The 28,000-nt window shown below is 32.8% G+C and overlaps 1 protein-coding gene across 1 annotated transcript; it reads left to right on the forward strand.

Moving 5' to 3' along the window:
• The first annotated feature begins 423 nt into the window (after positions 1–423).
• LOC148597545 (sulfide:quinone oxidoreductase, mitochondrial-like) lies at positions 424–27,784 on the forward strand. The gene is made up of 10 exons (XM_088564291.1): positions 424–756; positions 5,818–5,988; positions 7,126–7,179; positions 8,946–9,143; positions 10,287–10,390; positions 12,957–13,059; positions 17,159–17,342; positions 21,040–21,107; positions 22,246–22,424; positions 24,353–27,784. The coding sequence occupies exons 1-10, from the start codon at positions 556–558 to the stop codon at positions 24,432–24,434; spliced, it is 1,344 nt and encodes a 447-aa protein (XP_088420417.1). The 5' UTR covers positions 424–555; the 3' UTR covers positions 24,435–27,784.
• Positions 27,785–28,000: the final 216 nt, after the last annotated feature.

Consider the following 28,000-nt stretch of genomic DNA (forward strand, 5'->3'; position numbering starts at 1 on the left):
ATGTTTTTCCTTTCAGAAACTGTTGAAATTTTTTAAATGAGATGAGAACTTTTTTCACAGCACTATGAGGAACAGGGGTAATTTCTGTGTAGGACTATTTTTGCGTACGTTCCAAATGCTCATTGTTTGAATTGGTGGTCTGTAACCTATAAGGGACTTTCCTGGTATAACGTACTCATACATTTTTTAATATGATACATAAGAGTATCGATGTACTGAGTCAGCCCTTCGAAAAGGTTATTCAACCTTCGTTTTGTTTTGAGCACGTTTATATTGTCACTGGAGGGTAAAAATATTACAAGAATATATATACATTGTAATTTAAAGTTAACCTTGTAAACGTGACGTATTGATAGGGAATTATTTCAGAATTCGGAAACGTGCCATTGCCTTTCCAGAAAACATGCGCATATTATAAGCTTCACTGCACTTCCGGCCACAACGCAAACGACCGTGACCTAAAATATTGGTGATAACTACGACATTCAAATAGTTAGCACTGCGATATTTTATGTTGACAACTTTTAACTGTATATAGCTTCGTTGCCATAAATAATGAAGTCCTTGAAAATTATTTCCGTTTTACCCGGAAATTGTTTAAAATGCATGTCGAGGAAATTTTCTACCGGCCAATCCTCTTTGCAACGACAATATGAACTCTTGGTAATCGGTGGAGGTTGTGGAGGTTGTGCTGTAGCAAATAAATTTGTTTCTAAACTAGGTGCAGGAAAAGTTGGAATAATTGAACCAAAAGATGTGAGTTACCTAATAATTAATTTAAAGGTTAAAATAACGGATCATTTCACGTTAACCTCGTCCTTGGACTGTAATCCCTTTTCAGAAAATAGCTCCGGACACTGAATCCCAGAAGGGATTACCTTGGACTGGACTATACTTAAAATATTTACCTGCATTTTGATTACCTTCTTTTTAGGGTCAATGAATAGAACCTCTTTTTTTGGAAATAGTATACTCATTCATTCTTTCATTCATATCTTTAATTCCTCATTAAGAGATTCAATGATACAAATTATTACACATTATGTAAATATAAAGTTAAGTAAAAACAATATAATATTTTGTATGCAAATCAAACATGTTAAAGATTACATGTATATACATTAAATATTCACAATACACAGACAAATGTAGGCAATGTTATAATAGAAGAGTGTGTTGCTGATGGTATTTCATATATTGGCATATACCGAAGCTCTATTATACTCTGTGATGCATTGAACAATATGTGCTTGATTAAGCTTTGAAAATTCTTCAATGTTTATATCGTCACGAAAATTTTCAGGTATTCTCCCGAGTAGCACTTGATAGAGGTCTTCCTCGTGGTAAGAGTTTAGTTTGACAAACACGTCAAACGGAAAATTTTCAGTTAAAACATCCCACCAAAGTTCTTGTAATTTATATGCAGACGGGCAACCACAACAAGCATGAACATTTACATCCATAAAATGTCTGTTACATACAATGTACAGTAAATAGACCTGATGTTGAATTTGGTATATCCGTAATAAGTTTCGTTATAAACAACGACGTCCTAACATCTCTCTTGGTCTTCACTGACTTATAAAGAACAGAGGTATTGACTGATTGATGAATATGCATAAACCTCCCAAAATCACTTTCACTATTTATACGTGTTAACCAGTTCTCTTGTTGAATTGTGTCAACTGTGGTATTCACAATTAGCTTCCAGTACCTTTTATTGGGGAAATACCCAATGGGATTGCATTGATTGATTGTTTGATTATGGGTTAACATCCTTAGGTAGATGTTTTATGCATTTCAGGATGAGAAAGATAAACAAACCCATCAGACCCTGCTTTGTACTAGGCTATAGCTCATAGAAGCAACTGCCCTCAGAAAGGCATGCTACTCAACTCAGACACATGGTTCTGACTCCTAGTAATCAGTTGTTACCGTATCCCCTTAAATACCTCATGCTTGAGGGAGAAGCAGTGACTACTACTTCTTGCGTCTTTGGTCTTAAAAACCTCTTGAACTAATTAGGGGTAAAAAAGAATAGGTCTCTTTGAAATTGTTGGCATAAGGTGACAGTGTCTTACCCAGAAAGAAGGCTTTAATGATTTTTTGGGCAGGAGTACTTGAACTGCTTAGGAGTTCAGGGCAAAAGAAGGGCCAGAATTAAGTGTTTTCCTGTCAGAACAAATAACTTGAGTAAAAGGGTATGAGTTACACCAGGTGCTATACCACTAAAAGGAGGCATGATTGATTTTAAAGGTTGTTACCATTTAGGAACATAGGGGCCAAAAGGGGTCACTTTCTTCTGGTTATATTCATATCATGTGTCAAATAATTAATAACAATTTAAGTTCTGAGTATAAAAATGTAAAATGCCCATACTTACCTGTTCAAATGTTCTTGTACCAACACTGTTTATGATTCAGATTCAATTTGTAAGGATGTATCAACCTGTGCCTTTTGAAGCATTTTATTGTGTCCTGAATGATAAGTATCTTATTATTATCTACAGAGTGGTTTAGGTGCTGTTGCTGGCATATGATTATCTCAAACCCATTAGAAACACAAGAGAAAATTGTGATAGAGTTTGTTTGAATTTACTTTCATAAGAGTATAGGGTAATGGATTTTCCAAGGGTTCAAATCGATGGTCAACTTAAGAAAACAAAAAGTTCTCAGTGAAGTGTCTATGAAAAAGTTGAAGTTCCAGCACCTAGGTAAAAGAAATGTTCTTTGGTAAGAAATTTAGGGTCCCTGACCTCAAACTTAAACTAATTATCCAACTTATTCCCGCATGAACTGCAGAAGTATTGTGTTGGCGAAGTACATTAGAACATCCGCATTACCTTCGTTGAATTGACAGTGATTTTTAGGTCCAAATTTGACACTAATTGAGCATATTCCTTTAAGTGTACTTTTATTACATGATTTACAATCACCTACAACTTGAGAACCCTTAAATTCGTAGGGGTGATTTAAATTTTATACCAGATGTATTGCTTAAAGGTGATTTGTTGTTAGACATTTTTCATGGTGAAGCATACTCTTCCTTTTTATTCAACTATGACCATTTGTCCCTGAACTTTTTATTTATATATAATCGTCTAAATAATAGTCAACAATCACTTTTAGGGGGTGATGGATCGTTAAAAATGATGCGAAACATAACAATAAATTAAATAAACGTCTAAATATGTTTAACATCACCAGAAGATGGTAAAATTTAAATTGAATATTTTGGATAACAGATATCCTTCCTCAGCATAAAACTCATGATTTATTTATATTTATGAACAGATTTGCATGGTTGTTTATTATTATCTTACTGTAATTTTCTGTTTTTGACGACAGAAATTATAAAACACTTACAAAAAATTTTTTATTGGGTCCCACTCCTAAACGCACCCCTATGGGCCCATCCGTGGAATTGGTTAGGTTTTTTTTTTATACCTAAGCAGTGTTCATAGCATTTGTGCATTATTCGTTTTACTTTCTTTTTGTCTATTTTTGTCTTTTAAGAATAGTTTCACTTCATTTATTTTGGGGCATTTTACACTTGCTTTATGATATGGGTCATTGAAGACCATGTGGTGACCTGTAGATGTAAAATTGTTCATTGATTAGCTTTTGGTGGATAACTATCTCATTGGTAATCATAACACATCTATTTTTAAATTCTGGCCTCCAAGGGCAGGGGTTTAAATTTTTGCTGGTCGGAGATCCTTAACCTCAAGTTTGATGCAGGACCATTGAAATTCCATTCACCTAGTTCCTTGAGACCTACAAAGGTACCATAATTTACATTTACTCTTGCGGAAGTTTCATTATTTTTTTTTGCAATGCAGGTACCGTTGGTTTTGTAGGAGGTACTTTTCATCATTTTCTTTTATAAAACATATATGAAATTTAAAAAATTCTGGAGGTACCTTTCAGTAGCCTAGAAGGGTGAAAGTAACTTGTACTGCCTCTTAATGAAAGGCCTGCTCTTGAAGACCTTTCATTCTCTTCTTGACCGTGTATTACAATCCATGAAAGGAGGTCACGTAGTAAAGCTTGATACGCAGTAGTCTGGTTCAAAGGTTAAAAAAGACTGTAATTGCCTCAGTAAAAGTACTTGTCATATGATTACCTTGACTGAAATGTTGTTGTAACATTCCTCATTACATAATCACAATTGTAAAGTACCAGTCCTACATTTTTATCTAAAGTGAGGCAGGACTTACAGAGAAATTGTTTGTTACCTTGTATGCATGATTTTAGTTACTTTATTATCTTTGTTGTGTATGTCTGTTTTCAATGTCTGGTCTAGGATTACATTCTTTTGATTACTGCTATAACCTTGGTTCCCTTGATTACTCTTTGATATATGTTACAGTATCTTTTCTGTCTAGTCTTGTATATATACCGATGTAGGATTCTCGGGAAAATTTTTTTGATCTATTGACGTGTGATAACTATGTTACTTGTATCTATTATTTTAACTGTTGTTTGAAATTTTAGTAGATGTTCTGCACAAGGAGTGAAGAAGATGTATGCATTTTTGTTTAGGAAGCCACCATTTATTGTTATATTTTTTCCACATGATTTCTATCCATCAAGTCATATTTTGTCCTACACCCCTACCCTACTCTTTACAAAAGGAAAAAAAAAAACATTTCCAAAATCTTTCGTGGTATGGATTAATCATGCCAAAATGACGTTGTTGGGTGTATAGTAGGTATTGATTTACTCTTACTCCCTTATTTACAATCTTACATATATATACCTTCTCTTCAAACTAGGAATCAATGAAGAGAGATGACAAAAGGTCTGAATCAGAATATTACTCCTAGAGGTCAAAAGGGGTCAACAGGTTTGAATATTAAAACCCTAAATGTTAACAGGGGTCAACAGGTCATAATATTACTCCTAAAGCTCAGCAGGTTCCAATATGTAGGAACACTAATCCTTCAGGTCAGCAGGGGTCAACAGGTTGTTTGAATACTATTACACTGTACTATAGTCCCATACTTGTCAACAGGAGTCAAATGTGAAATCATTAGAAAAGTTTTGACATCAGTTTTGTCTTTCATACTTTTATAACACTTTCCAGAATTTTAGAAGGACTTGTACATGTACTTCAGACATTTTACAACTTTTTACTGTGATTGATGTTATATGAGAACTTTAAAGAGTTTTGGCAGTTGTTATCACTAGGTATAATCTGTCACACTCTATTGATAAACAAATACACCTTATCCTCTATTTACACAAAGTTAGGCAGTCTGTGTTGTAATATCAGCCACTCTCTGCTGATCAAATAATACACCTTATTGTCTAAACTAATAGATAATCATGATAATGTTATTTATTAGATGAGGAGAACTGAATGTTGTCTAGCTCTTTGATATGCATACATATACAAAATGTATGTTGGTGAACTACCTGCTGGTTGCATGCTACCGACGAACTCGGAGGAAGGGTCAAAAGTTGATTGTCTGTTTTAAAAATCTTAATAAAGTGGGTATCTGGTATAAACGAAACATACCATATAATTAAGAGGCAATTTGTCTAAAATGAAAAATCTAGTGGAGGCTTGTTTTGAAGCAGAATAGTTTGTCAACTATCTTACAAACAGGATTTTGTAAGAAAATTATGCCAAATTCTAGCCATGAACAGAAAAATTCCATCAATACCTACACATAAAAATTTATATTTTCAAATATTAATTAATTTTTTGTTCAGTTGCTTCTGAAAAAAAAAAAAAATCTTGCTCATGGTAAAGTCCCTGTCCCCTCCTCCTCAAATGGTCCTTGCCGAATTGAATTATTCTACATTTTAGGATCACTATTACCAACCAATGTGGACTTTGGTCGGTGGAGGAGTTAAAAAGCTGTCAGATTCTGGACATAAAATGTCTCAAGTATTACCAAAGCAAGCCGACTGGATGAAAACTACAGCTGTTAGTTTTGATCCTGAAAAATCTACAGTGACAACAAAATCTGGAGAAGAAGTAAGTACAAGTTGTTGTAAGAATCAGGTAGAAAGTGTGAAATCTTAAGGAGGTAGACCTAGGGTAAGGGACACAACCCATACAAATTATTGAAACGTTTGTATTCAGCATTTTACATCAATCTTGTGTAAGCATCAAAGTAACATGAACCAATTTCATTCTGTTTCAAGTGAAAGCTTGATAGGCTTTTATTGAATTGAATATGATACAAACATGTCACTGATTTCAAGAGTTACGTCCCTTACTTTAGGTATATCTCCTTAAACATGTATGTCAAAAGACTACAAATCTAACAAAATACTATCACACAAGGAAGTTCTTTCTATGAGATGTATTAAGTCTACATCCATATTTTACTATTTTTTATTTTTTATTTTTCATCTAGATCTGGCCCTGAGATGTTCATTTGGCATGTATTACAATGAAATTATAAACAAACACACCACTTAGCTTTCAGTACATGTGGCTCTGCTTGGTTTTAATAAAAGTATGGAATGTATAAGAAGACAAAGTTCTTCTTGAAGAACTTTAAAATATACCTATATTTGCCTGAGATTTTCAAATTATGGCAATTTGAATTGAACTGATACCACTTTTATTACATGTAGGCAGGCTCCTGAGTAGTTAAATTGACTCTCTCAATGTAGAATTCTGCCACACATTTTAACAATTTAATTACCACTTAACACCTGTGGGATATTGGACAGTTTTAATTGCTGTCAGTAATGATGGTCTTAATTATCCTCTAAATTTTACTAAATTAATTAAATCACCCTGAAGCCAGCCAAACAGTTTGAATCATATTGCAGTGAGAGCAGAGCATACAAATAACATTGCATTAATATTTAATGGCAGTTCCAAAATGATTATTAAGTCTAGTATTGATTATATAAATCAATGTCTAGCCGATTTAGCATAGATATTTCAGTATTTCTAATTATAGTCACTGCTGATCATGGTAATTATATGCAAAGTTTTCATGTTTATAACCATTGTGTTTATTTAGTTTTGCGTCATGACAATTTGTCGTAAATGAGTTGGTACAATAAAATATTTGTATCTGTATTTGTAATATCAGTAAGAATGCTTTCATTTAGATTAAAGTTTGACTTCTCAAAATTACAATTCTATTTTTAGGTGAAGTACAAATATCTGGTCATTGCCATGGGACTTCAGCTGAATTACAATCAGGTAGCTAGGCAACCGGCTATTGTTGCTATGGTTATGGTTTCCATACCTACTATCTTCGACATTGATTTTTCAAATACAGTGTTTTGAATTTTTGTTGGTCTGAAGACTACACAGGTTTAAAACTATGAAGAAAGAGTATCCTATATGCGGAAAGTAAATGGTTTTTATGCAGGTAGTAAGACTTTTGCTGGAAATGCATTTGGATCCAAAGATTTTGCTGGAAATGCATTGGGTTGGATCCAGAGATTTTGCTGGAGATGCATTTGGTTAAATCCAGAGAAATTGCTGGAAATGCATTGAGGTGGATCAAAGATTTTTTCTGGAAATGCATTGGGTTGAATCCATAGATTTTGTAAAGGGTTATTATTTGCTCACTGTGGACCGTATGAACATAATTTCCAACCAAAGGGGTGGGGGAGCTTCTTACCGGGGAACTCCTCTCCTGGATCCACGACTTAAGCACCTGCACAATTTGCCACTTATAGTAATCAGGTGCAACAAGAAATTGACACTCATTAAAAGATTTTGGTAATTTGATAAATCATCAGAGCATTTAAGGAGGTAGAACAAGGGTAAGGGCCACAGCTTTTCAGAATCATTGAAACGTTTGTATGCAGGCTTTTTTTATCAATTTCATGTAGGCATCAAAGTTACTTCGATTGATTTCATTCTGTTTCAAATGAAGGCTTGAAAGGTTTTGGTGAAATTGAATATGATACAAACATATCACTAATTTTAAGAGTTATGTCCCCTTACCCTAGGTCTACCTTCTTAATAACTATGAATGTATTATTGTTCAGGGGAAACTGATTTTTTTTTATTTTCCATATTTTAGTTCATATGTCACTTTGCATAGTAAAACTGTGATCAGATCCATCACTTGTCACCTGGTTTCGATCAGTCGAATTCTATTATTATTCCTACAAATTCAAATGAGTTTCCAACAAAATATACCTTAACATACAGTCCCTGAACCAATCCAAGCAACTATTTGATGGATTGAAAAACAATGACCAGTGACTGATCTGATTTCAGTTTTATTATGTGAAATGACGGATAATTGATTCATTTAAATTTCTGAATTTTGATCAGAACAAATCAAATAAAGTGCCATATTAAATTTACTTCAAGCTTAAAATGATAAATCATAATTTTTATTTCATTAAAAATAGCAATACTAAATAGACAAGTAAATTAACTACTTTCTGAATTTTTATTATGTCATAAATGTGTGTTAAAATGGAAAACCAAAACAGAAGATATAAATAGATCATAGATCTGTGGTTTACACAGGCAAATATTTTTCACGTGAAATTCATGTTAATCGAGCTTCACATGAAATTCATGTGAAATTCACATGAAATTAACATGATTTTCATGATAAATTTACTAAACACGAATTTCATGTGAACATTTCGTGTAAATTTCATGTGAAGGCTCCATTCACCTGAATTTCACGTGAACTCTGTCATTTAGTTAATTTGCTCAATTCAGGTGAAAATCATTTGAAATTCACATGAAAATCACATGAAATAATTTTGCCTGTGTAATGATTGATGAATGATAGGAAACTGATTAGTGATTAATGAACAATCACAATTATAGTTGCACAGATCTGTTCAGGTATTGTAACAACTCACCGTAATACACAAAGTTAAAAATTAACTAGATAATGGTAACCAGTGGTAACCAACAACACGACTTGATGCTGTGGAATAAAAAAACCTACAAAGTAATTAAAAAAAACCCCACTTTTTTCATTTTAGATAAAAGGATTGCCAGAAGCTTTCGCTAGAGACCCCAGACTCTGCTCTAATTATGACCAAGATTTAGTAACAAGAACATTTCCTGCCATTCAGAATTTTAAAGGAGGCAATGCTATATTTACCTTTCCAAACACACCCATCAAATGTGCTGGAGCACCTCAAAAAATTATGTATTTAGCTGAGGAATACTGGAGAAAGGTAACTTCTGATTATTGTCCCCAGCCTGATAGAGGTCTGTTTCTTCTGTATAATTTAGTATGTAATTTGTTTGTGATATGTGTCTTTTGTCTTCCAGATTGGTTAAAATTAATAGTAATTAATGACATATAATTTTTATCTCAGTCACCTGAAAGATAATGAAAAAAATATAATTAGCAGAAAAGATGATACATTAGGCCGTAATAAATAATAGATTCTCATCAAAGATTTTTCAAAATAAGGGGCAGGGGGTAAAATTTATTTATTTTTTTTATCATTTTTATCGAAAAAGATCTCAGTTTGAAAGAAATTTACCTAAATTGGGCAAAAAATCAAAATAAACTTTGTCAGGGAGAGTAAAATAAATTAGGTCAGGAGGTGATGATAATCTATGATATTTTTTTATTTTGGCCTTAATTTAAAAGTGATTTTTCAACTTGAGTAATTCTAATTATTTATAACAGAATGGGTCAAAGTGACAACAAACCAACTGGGATGAAACTGCAACTCAAAAAGCATTGAACCAACAATATTCATACTTTATATAATGTTTATGTTCATCACTGTTGATATTGAAGAGGTGAATCTTCTATTAGGCCAAAAAAGAAAAAAAAATGTTTGTTTTATGTTTCCCGACTGGCCCGGACCGAAACCTGCCGACCCGAAATTTATGTCAAGAAGAGAGTCATTTCTGTCAAAAAATTTAGGAAATTTTTCATTTCTGGTTCCGAGTTTCTTTTTTATTCGGATCCATGACAACTCCATGGAATTTAAAAAAAAAAATGAAATGCAGACCTACTGTCACCTGGATTTTTTTGCCAATGAAACAGGAAACAAAAAAATATTTTATTTTGGCCTTTTGAATAAATTATATACACGAACATTTTTTATAAGAATTTCCCTGTTAAGCAATTTTTTAAGCAGTTTATATTTTCATTAGTAACATAATAAAGATAATTGGTGCGTACCCATACTTTACTGTAGTAAGTTAACTTACTTACTGCTTATGCATATGATGGTGATATGAATGTGCTGACAAATATATGGTGGTGACAGATGCATTAAGGGTCATGTACATCTTTGTAGTAGATTTGGGACTGAGAACGTTGTATTGAGATAGCCCGTACCATGTGTTTATTTCAGAATGGTGTGAAGGATAAGTCTGATATTCTGTTTAACTCTGCACTGGGTGTTATTTTTGGTGTGAAGAAGTATGCCAATAGTTTGATGAAGGTTGTTGACAGCAGGTAAAATCAATGTTTTAATGTATTGATCTCTCATCCTTCAAATTAAGGATAAAAACCAAATTATTAAACACTTAAATCTGATCCATTATCAAGTCCAAATTAAATCTACTAAAATAGATATTACATCACCAGAGTAGCTGGTACTGGAATGGTCCTGACTTGGTACAGACATTTCAAACGAAATGATAAAAGCAATATAAAATTTTGGCATAGTCTCATGTTTTACTCTGATTCTAAGCCTCATCTGTATATTGTTTTTTATTGTAAGTTATTGTCTATCTACTACCTTTTACCTCTGTCTGTCAGTCTGTCCATCCATTCTTCAGAAATGAATATAATATCATTACTTTTTTCTCAATTACTTGTCTCAGTCAATAATTTTTTGGTAAACAACCCCAGATAGGGGGAGCTTATATGTTGCTTACTGAATTCAGATGTTCAGAAAAGAGAATTACTCATTCCAAATTTCAAAATGATGTCCAGCTTGTTAGTACAGAATTGTTGGTCTTAATTCAAACAGATTTATCCTGCATATAACACAGATTTCATTTCTGAAAAGGATGCCATTATAATATTTGATGTGCTTGAATTTATTTCTTTGTTATAACGGTCAAATTCAAGAATGTGAGAGAATTGGATAGACAGGAATATGGCAAGTCAAAGTGGACAGAAATGGATGTTTGCTAATACTAAACAAGAGGCTCCCAGGAGCCTGAATCGCCCACCTGGTTGAATTTTGCCTTTCAAAGGCAATAAATTTAACAAGAAGTTGTCCAACAATTTTGACTCAATAAGTCTTTGGTAGGGCTTGTCATAAGGATCATTTAAACAATTGAAAATTTCTTTTAATCTTTCATAGTTTTCAAGGTATGGACTGAAAACTGTAAAAAAAAGGCATTTTTCCCCTTTCAAGGGCAATTACTCTTACAAGGAGTCATCCGACAACTTTTGTAGTCCTAATAATAAGGATCATTTCAGCTATTGAAAGAATTTGGCTAAACCTAATGGTTTTGGAGATATATGCCAAAAACTACTGTCTGACTGCTATGTTTTAGTTTTAACAACAGCTGCCCTGTTTTTTGACGGGTCAAAAATCCCCACATCAGTTCTATGCAGAATACCCCAAGGAACATTCATGTCAGTTTGGTTTCAAATGGTCAAGTAGTATCAGAGGAGAAGATGTTTGATAGAAATAACATTAAAAATAGCAAAAAACGTTGAAAAAGGGCAATAATTCCAACATGGCTTAATAGATTAAAATGAAAATTTGACCGCAGATAGATCTCATCATGCTGAACACTTTTACCTGGTAAGGATTGGGTTTAACCTAACCGTTTTTGAGATATATGCGAAAAACTTTTGTCTGACCCTTATGTTCTATTTTTAGTAACGGTGGCCATGTTTTTTTCGACAGATCAAAAAAACCCACATTAGGTCTATGCAGGATACCTCAAGGAACATTCATACCAAGTTTGGTTCCAATTGGTCAAGTAGTGTCAGAGGAGAAGATGTTTGAAAGAAATAACATAAAAAATAGCAAAAAACATTGAAAAAGGGCAATAACTCCAACATGGTTTAACAGATTAAAAGCAGAATTTGACCAGAGATAGATCTCATCATGCTGAACACTTTTATTTGGTCAAAATTTAGCTAAACCCAACGAATTTGGAGATATATGTGAAAAACTACTGTCTGACCCCTATGTTCTATTTTAGTAACGGCGGCCATGTTTTTCGATGAATCAAAAATCCCCACATCAGTTTTATGCTGGATACCCCAAGGAACATTTATACCAAGTTTGGTTTTAATCAGTGAAGTAGTTTCAGAGGAGAAGAGTTATAATTGTTGATGACGACGGACGATGACGACGACAGACGCCAAGTGATGGCAATAGCTCAAATGGCCTTTGGCCAGGTGTGCTAACAAAGATTTTTTTCAATATTGCAAATACATTTTTTAAATATTTCAAATTTGATTTCTAATATTACAAAACCATTTTTTATGATAAAAAATCACTTTTTTATATAAAAAAAATCAATTGAAATTCTAATATTAAAAAGTGATTTTTTAATATTAAAAAATAGGTTTGTTGTATTCAATTACAATTTTTTAATATTAGAAAATCATTTTGTCATATTAAAACATGTGTCTGATTTAGTAATATTGCAAAGTAATTTTTTAATATTTGAAATTCATTTTCTAGTATTACAAATTCAATTTGTAATATTACATAATGTGTATTATTTTTAATATTATTAAGTCAGGACTTTGTAATATGAATTTCTTATATTAAAAAATATTTTCCAATATTAAAAAAATGGTTTTGTAATATTAGAAAAAAATGTTTTCTAATATTACAAACTACTGATTTTTGTCCACTTTGGCTTGCCATAAAGGAAGGTAGATGTGAACTCTTCCTGCTAGTGGATGCTTCCAATTTTTTTTATCCATACCAGAATTATGAAATTGTTTTTTTTTTTTTACAAAAAAGATATTCTTTCAATGAGGAAAAAAATATGAAAAAAACATCACTGTAAATTTTAATGTGTTATATTTTTACTTTCAGAGGAATGAAATTAAACTTTAAAAGAAATTTGATTGAGGTCAAACCTGACACTAGTGAGGCGCTGTTTGAAAACTTAGATACTGGTGACATTGAGACCTATAAGGTAAGCCAGAGATAGGGAAGTGTATGTTTCATAGGGATAAAATACTACATACAGTGAAACCTGTCTAAACCAAACCCTGAATAATCTGAACATCTGTCTAAACCAAACCCTGAATAATCTGAAAACCTGTCTAAACCAAACCCAGAATAATCTGAAAGCCTGTGTAAACCAAACCCTGAATAATCTGAACATCTGTTTAAACCAAACCCTGAATAATCTGAAAATCTGTCTAAACCAAACCCAGAATAATATGAAAACCTGTGTAAACCAAACCATGAATAATTTGAAAACCTGTCTTAACCAGACCCTGAATAATCTGAAAACCTGTCTAAACCAAACCCAGAATATTCTGAAAGCCTGTCTAAACCAAACCCAGAAAATTCTGAAAGCCTGTCTAAACCGAACCCTGAACAATTTGAAAACCTGTCTAAACCAAACCCCGAATAATCTGAAAATCTGTCTAAACCGAACCCCGAATAATCTGAACATCTGTCTAAACCAAACCCTGAATAATCTGAAAATCTGTCTAAACCGAACCCAGAATAATCTGAAAACCTGTCTAAACGGAACCCTGAATAATCTGAAAACCTGTCTTAACCAAACTCTGAATAATCTGAAAACCTGTCTAAACCAAACCCTGAATAATCCGAAAACCTAAATTGAACCCTGAGAAATCTGAAAACCTGTCTGAACTGAATCCTCAATAATTCTAAAACCTGTCTAAATCAAACCCTGAATAATCCGAAAATCTGTTCAAACCAGATACTGCTTGAAGTCCCTTTGTGTCAATTTTAATGTATTTTAACCTGGGTAACCAAACTCCTTTCTAAACTGAACAACTTAAAAGTCCGACAGGGATTCAGTATAGACAGGTTTTATTGTATCTTATGTCGGGTATTTTTGGCAGGTGAACATTTTATGATTTTCAGGTCAATCGGTATATGAGTGCTAAAAACAACCAAAATTAGTAAACCCTGTAAAAATTACCCACTGTACAGTATGTTTTAAGTGCCATTCTGTGTAAGAATCAGGCAGTGGGTGGCACATCATTTTTCCCAATTTAGTCATTTTTGCCTCAAATATATTCAGTTTATCTAAAAGCTATTTAAGTTTATCCAGAAGAATCTGTGACGAAGATATTTTTTACTACTTATATAGGCAAAAAGTGCGAAAAATTTCCCGCCATTTTTCCATTGTGCAGTTCAACTGAATTTGACCTATCTATATCTTAAAAAGGCAAATTTTACAAACACTTTGATGGTTATTTCTGGTGGTAATCAGGTAAAACTAATTTGTTAATGCAATAAAATCTCTGCGTTTTTTTCCTTCATGTGCCACTCCTTTTATACATTACCTGATTCTTAGACAAAGAAGTACTTAAATCACATGGAAACACATCTTTAGAAATGGAATTAAAATTTGTTGATTTTTTGCATTAACATGTAAAACTACATCAAATTTCCAACCAAAATTGGGTAAAATGTAACTATACAACACATTGTACAATGCAGTGACTATAATTTAACACACATTTTTCACGAGGTTTATTTCTTCATTTTTAAGTAGAAATCCATGATTTATCAATTGTTTCCTGTAAAAAAAAAAAAAAGATAATTCACTCAGTAGAATAAATATAGTAATTTCACTGTTGTGCTATCTCTGGCCAAAAAACGTCATAATGCCGAACACAAAATTAAAAAAAAAATACGTTGAAAATGGCAATAAATTATTGGAAAAACCTACAGAATAAATAGGATAATCAATTGGTTTTGGAAAATATATATATAAATCAAAACAGATAACTTCTATGAAGATTGGCAGCCTTGTTGAAGATTTAACTCTTCCATACATTCATCAATCTTGACGCTTTGATGATCATATTTTTCTTAATTCACACTTTCCTTAGAATTATCCTATTATCGTCATTGGATTTGCTGAGAAAATTTTCAATAGAATCTTAGAAAATTAAAAATATGAGGTTTTTTTTATGGAGTTATCTGCACCTGAAATGTTCATTTTCAGTGCATTTCAATAAAATTTGGGTTTTGTCATGCCGTGTTTTCACCCTCTGCCTGATTCTTACAGAGACTGACACTTAGTTCTTAACTATTTTTATCATATGTTATACTCACATGTATGTTTCTTGATTGGTCCTTGGTATGTAAAAAATATTATTTTGCATTTTTTCGTGTCAAAATTCACCTTCAGATATGAATGGTTTACCTTAGTTATCATATTTTGGCAGTAAAAACAAAAATTATCAATGTAAACATGTAGAAACTTTAGCAAGCATGTTATAATCTTTATTTTAACATAGAGAGTGGAGGGAAGGGTAATATGAATTGAAACTCACCCATGTAAACGCAAAAAAATGTTATGTAAATGAATGATCACCTATTACTGGGATTTGGTAAAAAAAAAAGAGGTATAATCTTTGGGTGTCATAGGACGATGCAAAATATACCTGCAGAAATACTCATTAACTCAGAAACAATTTTCATTGTAAAATTTTAGTTAATTTTGGTTTGAAAAAAAAAAGCTGATTCTATACTGTGAAAGTACTTTAATTTGTGGATACTAATTTTCATGGATTAGGAAAGATATACAAGTTTGTGAATTCTAATTTGTGGTTTTGAGGTTTTCAGTATACACATGAATGGGAATCTCCTTTTCGTTGAGATCCAAATTTCATGGTCTGGCTCACCCATGAAAATTCGTACCCTACAATTAATAGAACTTTCACAGTATAAATGCCTGTATTGTAACAATTGACATAATACATGTAATACGGGTCTATAGTATTTGCCATTTAGGCTAGAAAATTGTCATCAAGAAGTACAGTATTGTTTTTTAAAACGCCCTGTGCAGGTCCGGGTGTTAAAAGAATAGCCCTGCAGCAGCGCTAAGCTTGTCGTATAAGGCGACTAAATAGTGCTCAGAAACCTAGCTGGGGGCTAGGCGCTCTGCCCACAGAGCAACTGGGATGTGTACCCCAAGTGGTGGAATGGGGTACCCCTGGCATGTTACATGCTGGGGTTGTTAGGCTATAATAAGGAAAACCTGTCCGCAAACCATAGTGGTGCACCGTGTTGGGAACGATGCCACATTCCTCGCAAGTTAAAGAACCCTGCTGTGGTATTCGATAGGAGTAGGAACCTTTGCGCTCCGCCACAGGAGGCTAAATTGCCCGACCTTACCCACCCACCCTTTTTCCAGTGGCAATCGAAGTTTGTCAACCCTATTGTCCTTGTGACCCATCCTTTTTTTTTTTCATTTCATGTTCATTTTATCATCCATTTCATGTTCATCGTCTGAATATAGCTGAAATATTGCTGCTTGGACGTTAAACCCCAACAAACAAACAAACAAAACAAACTTTATTTAAAACAATCTAAGCACAAACATGTTGAGTTTGTTCCATTTAAAGATATGAAGTACTCGGGGAAGGCACCAAATATCACCAGGGGAGTCACCTATAGAACTCCTATTGATGTTTTGCGCATTGAAAATATTGATCATTTTTAATTTTTTTTATTGTTTTTCCATTAAATCCGACAGATTGAAAGTCAATTTGGTTCAAATATCTGATATCAATAAATCACCACTGCATGATTCTTAGGCAGACTAGTACTTAAACTCTATTTTATTAAGAGACCTGAACACCCACCCATATACAAAGAATAAAACATGTAAAAGTTCCTTTCCTCTGTTTCTTATAAATTTTACTGGAACAGCCTTAAACAGTTATTGTTGAAGATTGTGTTTTACTGGATCAGCCCTAAACAGATACTGTTGAGTTTGTGTTTTACTGGATCAGCCCTAAACAGTTATTGTTGAAGTTTGTTTTTTACTGGAACAGCCCTAAACAGTTATTGTTGAAGATTGTGTTTTACTGGATCAGCCCTAAACAGTTACTGTTGAGTTTGTGTTTTACTGGATCAGCCCTAAACAGTTATTGTTGAAGTTTGTTTTTTACTGGAACAGCCCTAAACAGTTATTGTTGAAGATTGTGTTTTACTGGAACAGCCCTAAAGAGTTATTGTTGAAATTTGTAGAATTATGGCTTTAATGACGATAATAAATTGACTATTCTTTTCAGTATGATTTCATGCACATTACACCACCGATGTCAACACCCAATGTGTTACGGGAAAGCTCATTGGTCAATAGTGCTGGTTTCCTTGACGTTGATAAAAACACCCTACAGCATGTCAAGTATCCAAACATCTTTGGTATTGGTGACTGCACAAGTGTCCCAACTTCTAAAACAGCAGCGGCAGCAGGTGAGACAAAATAATGAAAACTTTTAAGGTAAAAATATGGGTAAAATAAATATTTTGTCTTTTCTATAGCGTTAAACCTGTATAAACTTAAACTTGAGTAAAGTAGAATTAGTTGAAAGAGTAATCAAGGGAACCAAGGTTATAGCGGTAATCAAAGAGTAATCAAGGGAACAAAGGTTATAGTGGTAATCAAAGAGTAATCAAGGGAACCAAGGTTATAGCGGTAATCAAAGAGTAATCAAGGGAACCAAGGTTATAGCGGTAATCAAAAGAATGTAATCCAGTGACAAAGACCAGACATGGAAAACAGACATACTCAACAAAGAACATAAAGTAACTAAAATCATACATACAAAGTAACAAAAGTAAATGAGCAACTTGGACTCCACTAAAAACTGGGAGCATGGACCAGGTGCACCAGTAGGGTAAGCGTCCTCTTCTTTTCAAGAAACACACGGCGAGTTGAAACAAGCAGTGTCTTAAGATCAGTTGCATTTTGAATCTGTTTTAAGTATAGTTCTGCCTAAAAACCAGGCAGAGGATGATTCCTCATATCTCAACATAATTGATGAAACTGTTCAAATACATTTGTTACATCATAGAAGCTAGTCTACCTTTGTTCATTATCGTGAAATATTTTTTGACTGGTTATAGTGTAAAAGTTCTGGCGGGAAATTTTCCCGTACTTCTCTGTAGTAGAACATAACTAAATTTTAAGTGTTAATATCTCAAGTGGGCAACTTTCTTTGCACTTTATTCTTGAATACACTTTCAGTGAGCTTACTGAATGATTTCTGTAAAGAAATATTTGGGATTAAGAAATGAATGAATCACTAATCATGAGGTTTTGTCTGATTTTAAGGCAGAGCTGTTCTTAACAAATAAATATCTTGGTCCAAATATGACACCTTCTGAATTTTCCTGAGATCAGGTAAATTGCATTTTGAACCCTTCTTACTGGTAATATCCTGCATTGCCAAATCCTGAATTGCCTAGTCAAAATTGCCAAAGCCCAAATTGCAGACTTTTCCTAGTTTGGTCCCTAAAACCAAATCTCAGTTTGCAGAGTCCAAATTGCAGACTTTTTCTATTTTAGTTCTCAAAACTGAATCCCACTTTGCCAAACCCATTCCCAAAAACCTATTGAGAACTTCAAAGAAAAGATAAAACGATAATTAATTAATTAGAGCAAGTACCAATTAATTTATTTTTAATTAACTATGAAAAGCAGGTACAAATACAGGTCCAAAAATTGAAATGATCAGATTAATAAAAACAATCATTGATGTACCAACTATAGTTAAGAAAGGCAGAGAGGTTAATCTACTACACAATGGTTACTGTTACTCGAAAGACAAAAGAAATGCTGCTAGTGTACAATACTGGAAACGTACTGCTCCAGACTGTTCTGGACAAGCCTGTTCAAGCCCACATGCAGATGGACTTCAACTACCCAAAACAACTGACCATGACCATGAACCAGACATGGAAGCTACCATATTTATGATTTCGGTATTCCAATGCATTGATGTTCCTTTCTCATTTAAATTAAAACCCTTTTTTCAACATCAAAAGGTAATAAGTATTGGTTTAAAACAAGAAGGAGTTGGCAGTCTGTGAATCCGCAATATGGGTTTGGCAAACTGGGATTCGGTTTAAATAACCAAAATCAGAAATATTCAGTGATCTGGGAATGGGCTAATTGGACTTTGCAATCTGGGAATCTGCAATTTAGTACTAGTTCATCTTACCAAACAGGTATCTAGTCTAAATGGTTAGTCCAAAATGGTTTAGACTGCTTTCAATATATCATCATTGGTAGGGTAGGCAGCTAATAAAATATTTGATTTGGTAGGATAGGCAAGTGATGAAATGTTTGACTTGATAGGGTAGGCAAGTGATGAAATGTTTGACTTGATAGGGTAGGCAAGTGATGAAATGTTTGATTTGGTAGGGTAGGCAAGTGATGAAATGTTTGATTTGGTAGGGTAGGCGAGTGATGACATGTTTGATTTGATAAGGTAGGCAAGTGATGAAATGTTTGATTTGGTAGGTTAGAGTAATCAAGGGAACCCAGGTTATAACGGTAATCAAAAGAATGTAATCCAGACATGGAAAACAGACATACACAACAAAGAACATACAGTAACTAAAATCATACATACAAAGTAACAAAAGCAAATGAGCAACTTGGACTCCACTAAAAACTGGGAGCATGGACCAGGTGCACTGGTAGTGTAAGTGTTCTCTGCTTTTGATGAAATGATTGATTTGGTAGAGTAGGCAAGTGATGAAATATTTGATTTAATAAGGTAGGCAAGTGATGAAATGTTTGATTTGATAAGGTAGGCAGGTGATGAGATGTTTGATTTGATAAGGTAGGCAAGTGATGAAATGTTTGATTTGGTTGGGTAGGCAGGTGATGAGATGTTTGATTTGATAAGGTAGGCAGGTGATGAGATGTTTGATTTGGTAGGATAGGCAAGTGATGAAATGTTTGATTTGATAAGATAGGCAAGTGATGAAATGTTTGATTTGATAAGGTAGGCAGGTGATGAGATGTTTGATTTGATAAGGTAGGCAGGTGATGAGATGTTTGATTTGATAAGGTAGGCAGGTGATGAGATGTTTGATTTGATAAGGTAGGCAGGTGATGAGATGTTTGATTTGATAAGGTAGGCAAGTGATGAGATGTTTGATTTGATAAGGTAGGCAAGTGATGAAATGTTTGATTTGATAAGGTAGGCAAGTGATGAAATGTTTGATTTGATAAGGTAGGCAAGTGATGAAATGTTTGATTTGGTTGGGTAGGCAGGTGATGAGATGTTTGATTTGATAAGGTAGGCAAGTGATGAAATGTTTGACTTGATAGGGTAGGCAAGTGATGAAATGTTTGATTTGATAAGGTAGGCAAGTGATGAAATGTTTGATTTGGTTGGGTAGGCAGGTAGTGAAATGATTGATTGGGTTGGGTAGGCAGGTAATGAAAGGTTTGAATCAATATTTTTCTGAAGTATTTTAAGGATTGTTGATTCTAAAATAACAAGGAAGATACACAGTCCCTATAACGATCTGAAAAATTATTGGAGGGTTTGATGACTTCTGACTGAATGATCACTTACAAATCAAGAACTGATGACTGGTTCACATAAATTTCAGAATTTCCATTGAAACGAATCCAATATAATACCATATTAAATTTATCTTAATTTAAAGATATTAAATCTACATATTGTACTTTGCTAAAAATGAAACAAATGTAAAATAAAAGTTATCAATTTATGTTTAAATTTATGCACTTAGTAAACTTGATTAAATTGACAAACAAAACATTGGATTACAAAAGTATACTTACCGCTCAGTTGTCATGTGATGCGATCAAGGATTAATGGATCGGTTTTACAGATCGTCGACTGATTGGGAACTGATTGGTGATTGATAAATGATCGCAAATACAGTTGCATGGATCGGTTCTAGTACTGTAGTCGTATAATTATTACCCATATATTATAAAAACAATATAAGGCAATTGGTCCTCATCTTCAAAAGCCAGTTTTGGACTTAAGTACTTTACCAATGATGTACTAATTAAGGAGAAAGAAATAAGGGGAGAGTTTGCCATGCTTTGTATACAGTTGTAACCATAGTAACATGATTTGTTTTTACAACCCTATAAATATTTTTCTGTATTTTTTAGCTGCTCAAAGTGGAATATTAAAAAGAAACCTAAGTGCTGTGATGAAAGGACAGAAACCTACAGCTGCAGTAAGTTGCTTCTATATACTGTAAACTTGGAAATTTTCGTGCCGTCCTTTTTTTTCATGGTATCAGTGATCAATCTACCTTTGTGCAGTTTTTAATTGTGAGCTTTCCTGAATTATTATAAAATGTTCTTCAAATGAATATTCATGAAAATTTAATTTTTGCGTGCCAGCTCTTAGAGCGAAAATAGTGAAAATAAAACTGCCACGAAATTTTCATGATTTATAGTACCTTTAAACAATCATGTAATAGGAATGGAGTGTCAGCACCATTCTGTATATATAGATCCTTTGAAACATGTATGGATCAAAATGTTCAGTTGGAAGTGTCTAAAATAAAAAAAATGATGTATGCAGTTAGGAACTATTTGTTTGAAATTTAACATAGCCTATGTCCAAGGAAGTCTTATATATTCCTGTTAGTTGAGACATTAGTGAGATAACAACACAACGGCGAATATCAACAATGATACATGTCATATGAGAAAGAACAGCCCATCACTCATAGGCAAGGCTTAAAATTATATTATTTATATGGACATAAAACTTAACTTCATATTCACATTCAATTAAGTTTGTATAAAGTTATGTTTTAATTGTTCAATATAAGGTTGGTTACACTATATCTTTGATATAAGCTCATTTTACAAAACTTGATAGTAAGCCACGTGATGTCTGCCCCTTTTAAGTTGAAAGATAATTTTTGGTACAGTGTGTGTCTTCATGGCCCCAACAGTTTTTCAGGTTTCCCGTTTTTTCACCTCCAGTTATGTGATTTTTGACATTCAAAGAAGGGGTTAAGAGGGGTACGATTTTATTATGCAGCCGATCTGTCAGTAAATCCAGCCAACTGTCGTAACATAATGCCTGGTACTTGATAAATAATAATTTAGGTTTGTCGTCTGAATACTGCCTACATACTTTAATTGATTTCCTTCAATCTATGGTGAATGACAAGTCACAAAAAAAAATGTGGATAGGATATTGATTTTTACAGAAATTTTGTCATGGGGGCCACTTATTTGGGAGGGGGGGACTGAACTTTTATAAAGAGTGCAAATGTGGGCACACGGGGTATTGTGAGCTTGCTTTCTAAGGTTTTTTAATGATTTTTATATGAATTATACTACATATTTAAATAGTACGACGGTTACACTTCCTGTCCACTAATTACATCCAGAAGTAAGTGTATCTTGGCTGAGTTTGATTTCGACGGAAACCCTCTTGAGACGTTCCCTATTAACCAAGGTGTTGAGAGACGTTCCATGTACCATTTGAAAAAGGACGTTATGCCTCATATGTATTGGAACTTAATGACCAAGTGAGTGATACAGAACTCCCAATGAAAAATATCAACAACTGTACTAAAATTGTCTTCCCTAATTTTGATATTTTTAAAATTTCTTTTTTAAGTGATGCTACTATGTATTTATCAAATAAGTTACAAAAAGAAATAATGGCTTTTATTTCAAAACAAATTTTGAAGAAATTTTTAATTTCCAAGGAAGATAACTCTAGACAGTTATTATTTTACTTTTTAACATATATTTCCAACAGGTTTATACAAATGATTACAGCTATTACCAGGTAGTCTAAATAAGCTGATAACAATTTTATGACATTTATTACCTTTATACCATCAAAAATAGAGCAAGTGGGTGGGAACATGGAAGTCTGTGTTGTTAAATATTTTCAATGGTTTGCTGAAATAAGTAGATCCGAATAATATTTTTTGTCAGGATAGTTTTTAATCTGAACATTATCAGGAATCTGGGTTGGTTTACCCTGAATCTTGTTTGCCCTAGTTTTTCTTTGTCCCATAACATTTTTGTTCTGGAAGAAGTTCAAGAGTAATCAAGGGAACCAAGATTATAGCGGTAATCAAAAGAATGTAATTCAGGGACAAAGACCAGACATGGAAAACAGACATACACAACAAAGAACATAAAGGAACTAAAATCATACATACAAAGTAACAAAAGTAAATGAGCAACTTGGACTCCATTAAAAACAGGGAGCATAGACCAGGTGCACCAGTGCAATTTAATTTAAAAACTTTTTGTTTAAAAGAAGATATAAAAGGGTCAATCATCTAATTGTCCCCATGCATTATTGAATTACCAAACTTCAATGGATCACAGTGTGATTGTTTTGTTAAATCGGTTGTTTATGTAAAACACCTGTAAAATTCATTATATGCACAAGATCATCCAATGTAAGTTCCGTGAGGATGTAAATTTCAAATTATGCGTGAAACATATCTTTATGATTTTTTTTTACCTCCCAACACAAAGTGACAAGGTATTATATGAAACCTGCTGAAAAGTTGCATGTTTGTCCGTCAGTCTGTTTGTCCCCATGATAATTTTCAGATGATAACTTGAGAACAGATAAATGCATTTTTTTAAAACTTACTACAATTGTTTAGTACCATGAAATACAGATCAAGATTAATTTTTAGCAAAATCCAAAATGCAGTTTTTTTAGTTAGGCCATTTTGAAAATTTTGCCAACCCCCCTTTTCTCACAATAACATGGTAGGGTATCATTTAATCTTCCATTAATGCCATATTTTGTCATATTTCATTGCAAGATAGTTAAAAACACATTTTAATATGTTTGTATAGATTTAGAATTTATAAACCACAGGCATCTGTTATATTTTTAATGCAGCCAGCAACTGATGTTCCTTTGAAACAATGTAAATATTTCAATATCATAGGTGTTGAGTCTCCTGCTCTCAGTGGAGCCTCCTCACATTTTATGAATAATCCAACGTACTCTTGTTAACGTTCCCATGTTAAAGCAGGGTTTAGTTGCATCCACACAAATTTTTTCCTTCTTAATTGAATTTTCAGTTTAAAATTATAATAAATTACTTCAATTCTTGTAAAAATATATCCAAAAACAAAAACTCTGAAAATTTTGAGTGGGAGATCTGCTTTAGAATATTAACATTTTTGTTAATATTCTTTTTGTATTATTACATTTTGACAAGTAAAACTAAATAACACACATTTGTTACGTTGAAAAAAATGTTGATATAGGGCAAATGGGCACAGAGGGCAAATTGACTCAAGGCTGACAAAGAAAAGACAAACTTGTTACCAAAGCGAATGTAACTGATACCAACTATCAGCTACAAAACAAATTGAACGATTATATACATATTTTAAAAGACAGTTGTTTTTCCAAAAAATAATGTAAAAAAAAAACAATTCAAATGTCAAACCACATTTCTGATTTTAGGGGATTTTGGAATGGACCTGCAATATTCAGAAAATTAATGCATTTTGGAATGGATGGTCCAGAGAAACCTAAAGCATCATAAGTCATCTGACAATACAGACCATGTGACACTATGTGTCATGTGACATAACTGACTGATGAATCCAATGTGGCATTTGATGATGCTGGTGTTATGCTGTTGGTCATTAGGAACTTTTTTTAGTCAAATCATGTGGTATGAACAGATGTTTACATCAATGATAATGATATGATAATTAAAAGAAGATAATCATATTATTATAATTTGATTAACATATGATTATCATGTGGTAAATATATGTAAACTGAAACATATGTTAATTATATCAGGCTTGATTCATATGACAATCACATGTTCACTTAAAGGATTCTAATGATTTTTTTTATAAGGTTCAAAACTTCTGCATTTTCAATGACAAATGTGACTTTATGCATTAATTACAATTTTCAATGTATAAATTTTCACATAACCTTCTTGGAACCCCCCTCCTATGAATTTTCTGGCTGTAGACCTTGACCAGCAGGTCAGTGTTAGTGTCAAACCTTAACACATGAGAAAAATCTATTTCACTGTTTTTTTTTTCTACAACAATCCAGGTATTTACTGAATTCATCTAATTGTCTTTAGTTTCTTTAGTGTATATGTCTCAATGACCCACAGATTTTTAACATGAAATGTGTGTGTATTATATAATTGCTTTACTTTGTCATAAATCAGGGAGTGTTACATATTTTGGTCAAATCAAAAGATTTTTACTACTAATGTAAACTTTTAACAAGAATTACCTCCCTTTGCTTTATTAATGATTTGTATAAAAACTAACTCTAGATGCTTTATAATTAGAATCCATAATTGTATAAGCCACTTTCTGCATATTTTCATAGCAGCATTATAATGAAAGAGGTCCTAATGGTGGTACCTTCTAGTGTTATTGACACTGGGATACGAGCTAGAGATGCAACTCTAGTTTAAGTTGCTTGAATTGTTTATATGTCTAAACCAGGAACATCTAATTTTTAGGATGATTCTGGTTTGGCAGCCATTGTGTAGACATGCTTTTCATTGCTACTTTTTTGCTGTTATACACACAGAGAATGTGTAATATAAAGTCCCTGTACACAGTATGATAATAGTCCTTTAGTTTTATTAAGAAATCCACAGATTTGGGATTGATTTTCTGTGAGCAGATTTAGCACTACTTAGTTACATGTATTACATGTATGTAGAGTATTATTGAAAAATTATTTTGTAGAAGGAATGAAAAAGATTAATGTAAGTGAAGGAAGTAGATAAGTAGATAGGAAGAACTCGGATTTAATAAGATTTCATCATATTTATTTCTGTCATATTTAATGTAAGACATTTGTCTGTTTAGCATCTGTACCATACTTCAGTTGATGATGAGATTGTGCCTCCTTTTTGTTTTTGTTTTTGTTTTTTTTGTTTTGTTTGTTTGTTGTTTTTTTTTTTTTTTTGTTTTTTTTTGGGGGGTTGGGGGGAGGGGTGGGTTCAGAAACAAGACTTAAAGTCTTATATCAATCCGTCTCCTAAAATCATGAATGATAATTATATCATATATCATAGCTCAAGGAAGTAGTGCTTAAGTGCTTATAACGTGCATTTGGTGAGTTTGGTGCAAAGCAAAGAGGTTGATATTTAATGCTCTATGAATTAACTCAGGTCATAAGGAATTATTAAAATTATTCAAAAGAAGTAACTGTGTAATTAAGGTTGTTAATTTGAAGCGTTTGTTATGTATCAAAAAGTTTTGAACCTTAGTAAACATGATGGGAAAAACAACCAAGTATTTCCATGAAATTTATTTCAGAATGTTATCTGAAATACAGAAATGACATTCCTTTCTTTTTTTTAGTATCAGTAATTTGAGGTTAAATTACATAAAATGAATTGGAACTTTGGACTTTTCTGCATCCTCTATCACTTCTAAGACAAACGAACTGTCAATTCTTCAAAGGACCATTAACCTTGTATCTATCATGAATGTCAAATTCATGTGTGTTTTATTCTGAGCACGATTCATTATTGTGGAATTTTGCCAGATTCTTATTGATTTCAGCAGTAAAAAAATGCATAAAATAATGTTTCATAGATTTTTGAAACTTTTTGCTTTACTATATTTTCCAATCAAACCTTTCCCTTGCTGAATAAACATGTTTTTGCAAAAATCTTCAGGGATAAAGTTTAGCCTGGCCTATATATGGTGTTGCATTTTATAGATGTATGAATCGCCTTTTAGCTACCGTTTCACAAATGTACCTCCCTTTCCTTCAGCATTATTGTACTTAATAACTCTTACTATTACATCTGTTAGGTTTTAACTGTAAGTCCCTGTAAGAATCAGGCAGTTGGTGAAACATGGTTTAAAATAAACCATCATTTTAATAGTGTTACCTGGCTATTTGCAACATCAGAATCAAGGAAACAGACAAGATTTTCCATGCTATGCTGGACAATTGAGTTATAATTTCATTATAATGCACTGTCAATGATCATTTCAAGGGCAGATAACTCTGTCATTTTTCTAAGATTCTAATGAAAAATCTCTGAGCAAATCCAGTAATGCACAGATCAAATAATAGTCTTTTCAAATAGAGAAAGCATTATGGAGTGATATTTTAATGTCAGATTGGTGGCGTTTTGACATGCATCTTTCTGATTTTTCCCATTTTGCTTGATTCTTACAATCACTTGCACTTAACTATGTTAACCATGTTTATAAAGTTTATGTAGAGTCTTCCTTTCTAATTTATTGACTGGGAAATGTAACTTTGTAACCACAGGGTAGTAAGTAAACTTCTATGGAAGGTTACAACCATTTTTTCATTTTCCTAATTTTTCTACAAATCATTGGAAACTAATTTTCCTTCAGCCTTTTTTTTATTTAAGCCATTTCTCCACTCTTTATGGTCAACTTTATATTTTAGCATACTCTGAAGCATGGGTGGATTCAAGGGGTCCCCCTTATTAATTTGCAAATTTATGAAAATAGCGTGGTTTGTGTGTAAATGCCCAGAATGCAGAATTTCACATATTTTTTTCCCTAAACTCCTACCATTAATCTACCTCTATTGAGGAGGGCAGTGCCGCAATATTAACCTAATGTTTTTCACTTCTGGTTTTCATTGTTTTATAAAATAAATCTGGTTGTGCAGCATTTATTTGTAAATCAAAATATTATGAGCATTAAATAATTTCTCCATATTATACAGGAATGTAAAGTGAATTATCCCCTCATCTATGTATGGTGCAAGTCATAATACATTTTACTTTATTTTTTTGTCTTTGATGTTTTTTCAATCATGGTTGATAAGTATTTTTTTGTTTATATGCAAATAAAATATGTTTAAACTAAGTATTTTTTGAGAGATGAATAAATAAATATATTTTATTCATTTTTTTGTTGATTATTATTTTCTTTCCAATGACATCATTGGTCAAAGAATAATTTGATTTCCCTCTACAGATTGATAGAAAATTGTAGTAGGACAGCCGACACATGGCTAATCCAGCTATTTATTGAATTTGTAGAATTTGCAGAAAACCTCTTTCACAAAAGTACCATTCAAATGTGAACTGGTTTAATGTACATGTAGGCAACTCTTTCTCTT

The sequence above is a fragment of the Perna viridis genome, chromosome 15, assembly GCF_037379345.1.
Source record: "Perna viridis isolate PV_CMFRI_1.1 ecotype Kerala chromosome 15, ASM3737934v1, whole genome shotgun sequence".
In the NCBI taxonomy this organism is placed as follows: Eukaryota; Metazoa; Mollusca; class Bivalvia; order Mytilida; family Mytilidae; genus Perna; species Perna viridis.

Coding starts and splice junctions, on each gene's coding strand:
- LOC148597545 (XM_088564291.1), top strand. CDS start 556: ATGAAGTCCTTGAAAATTATTTCCGTTTTACCCGGAAATTGTTTAAAA. Junction 7,180..8,945: donor TTCAGCTGAATTACAATCAG/GTAGCTAGGCAA, acceptor TTTTCATTTTAG/ATAAAAGGATTGCCAGAAGC. Junction 10,391..12,956: donor ATGAAGGTTGTTGACAGCAG/GTAAAATCAATG, acceptor TTTTACTTTCAG/AGGAATGAAATTAAACTTTA.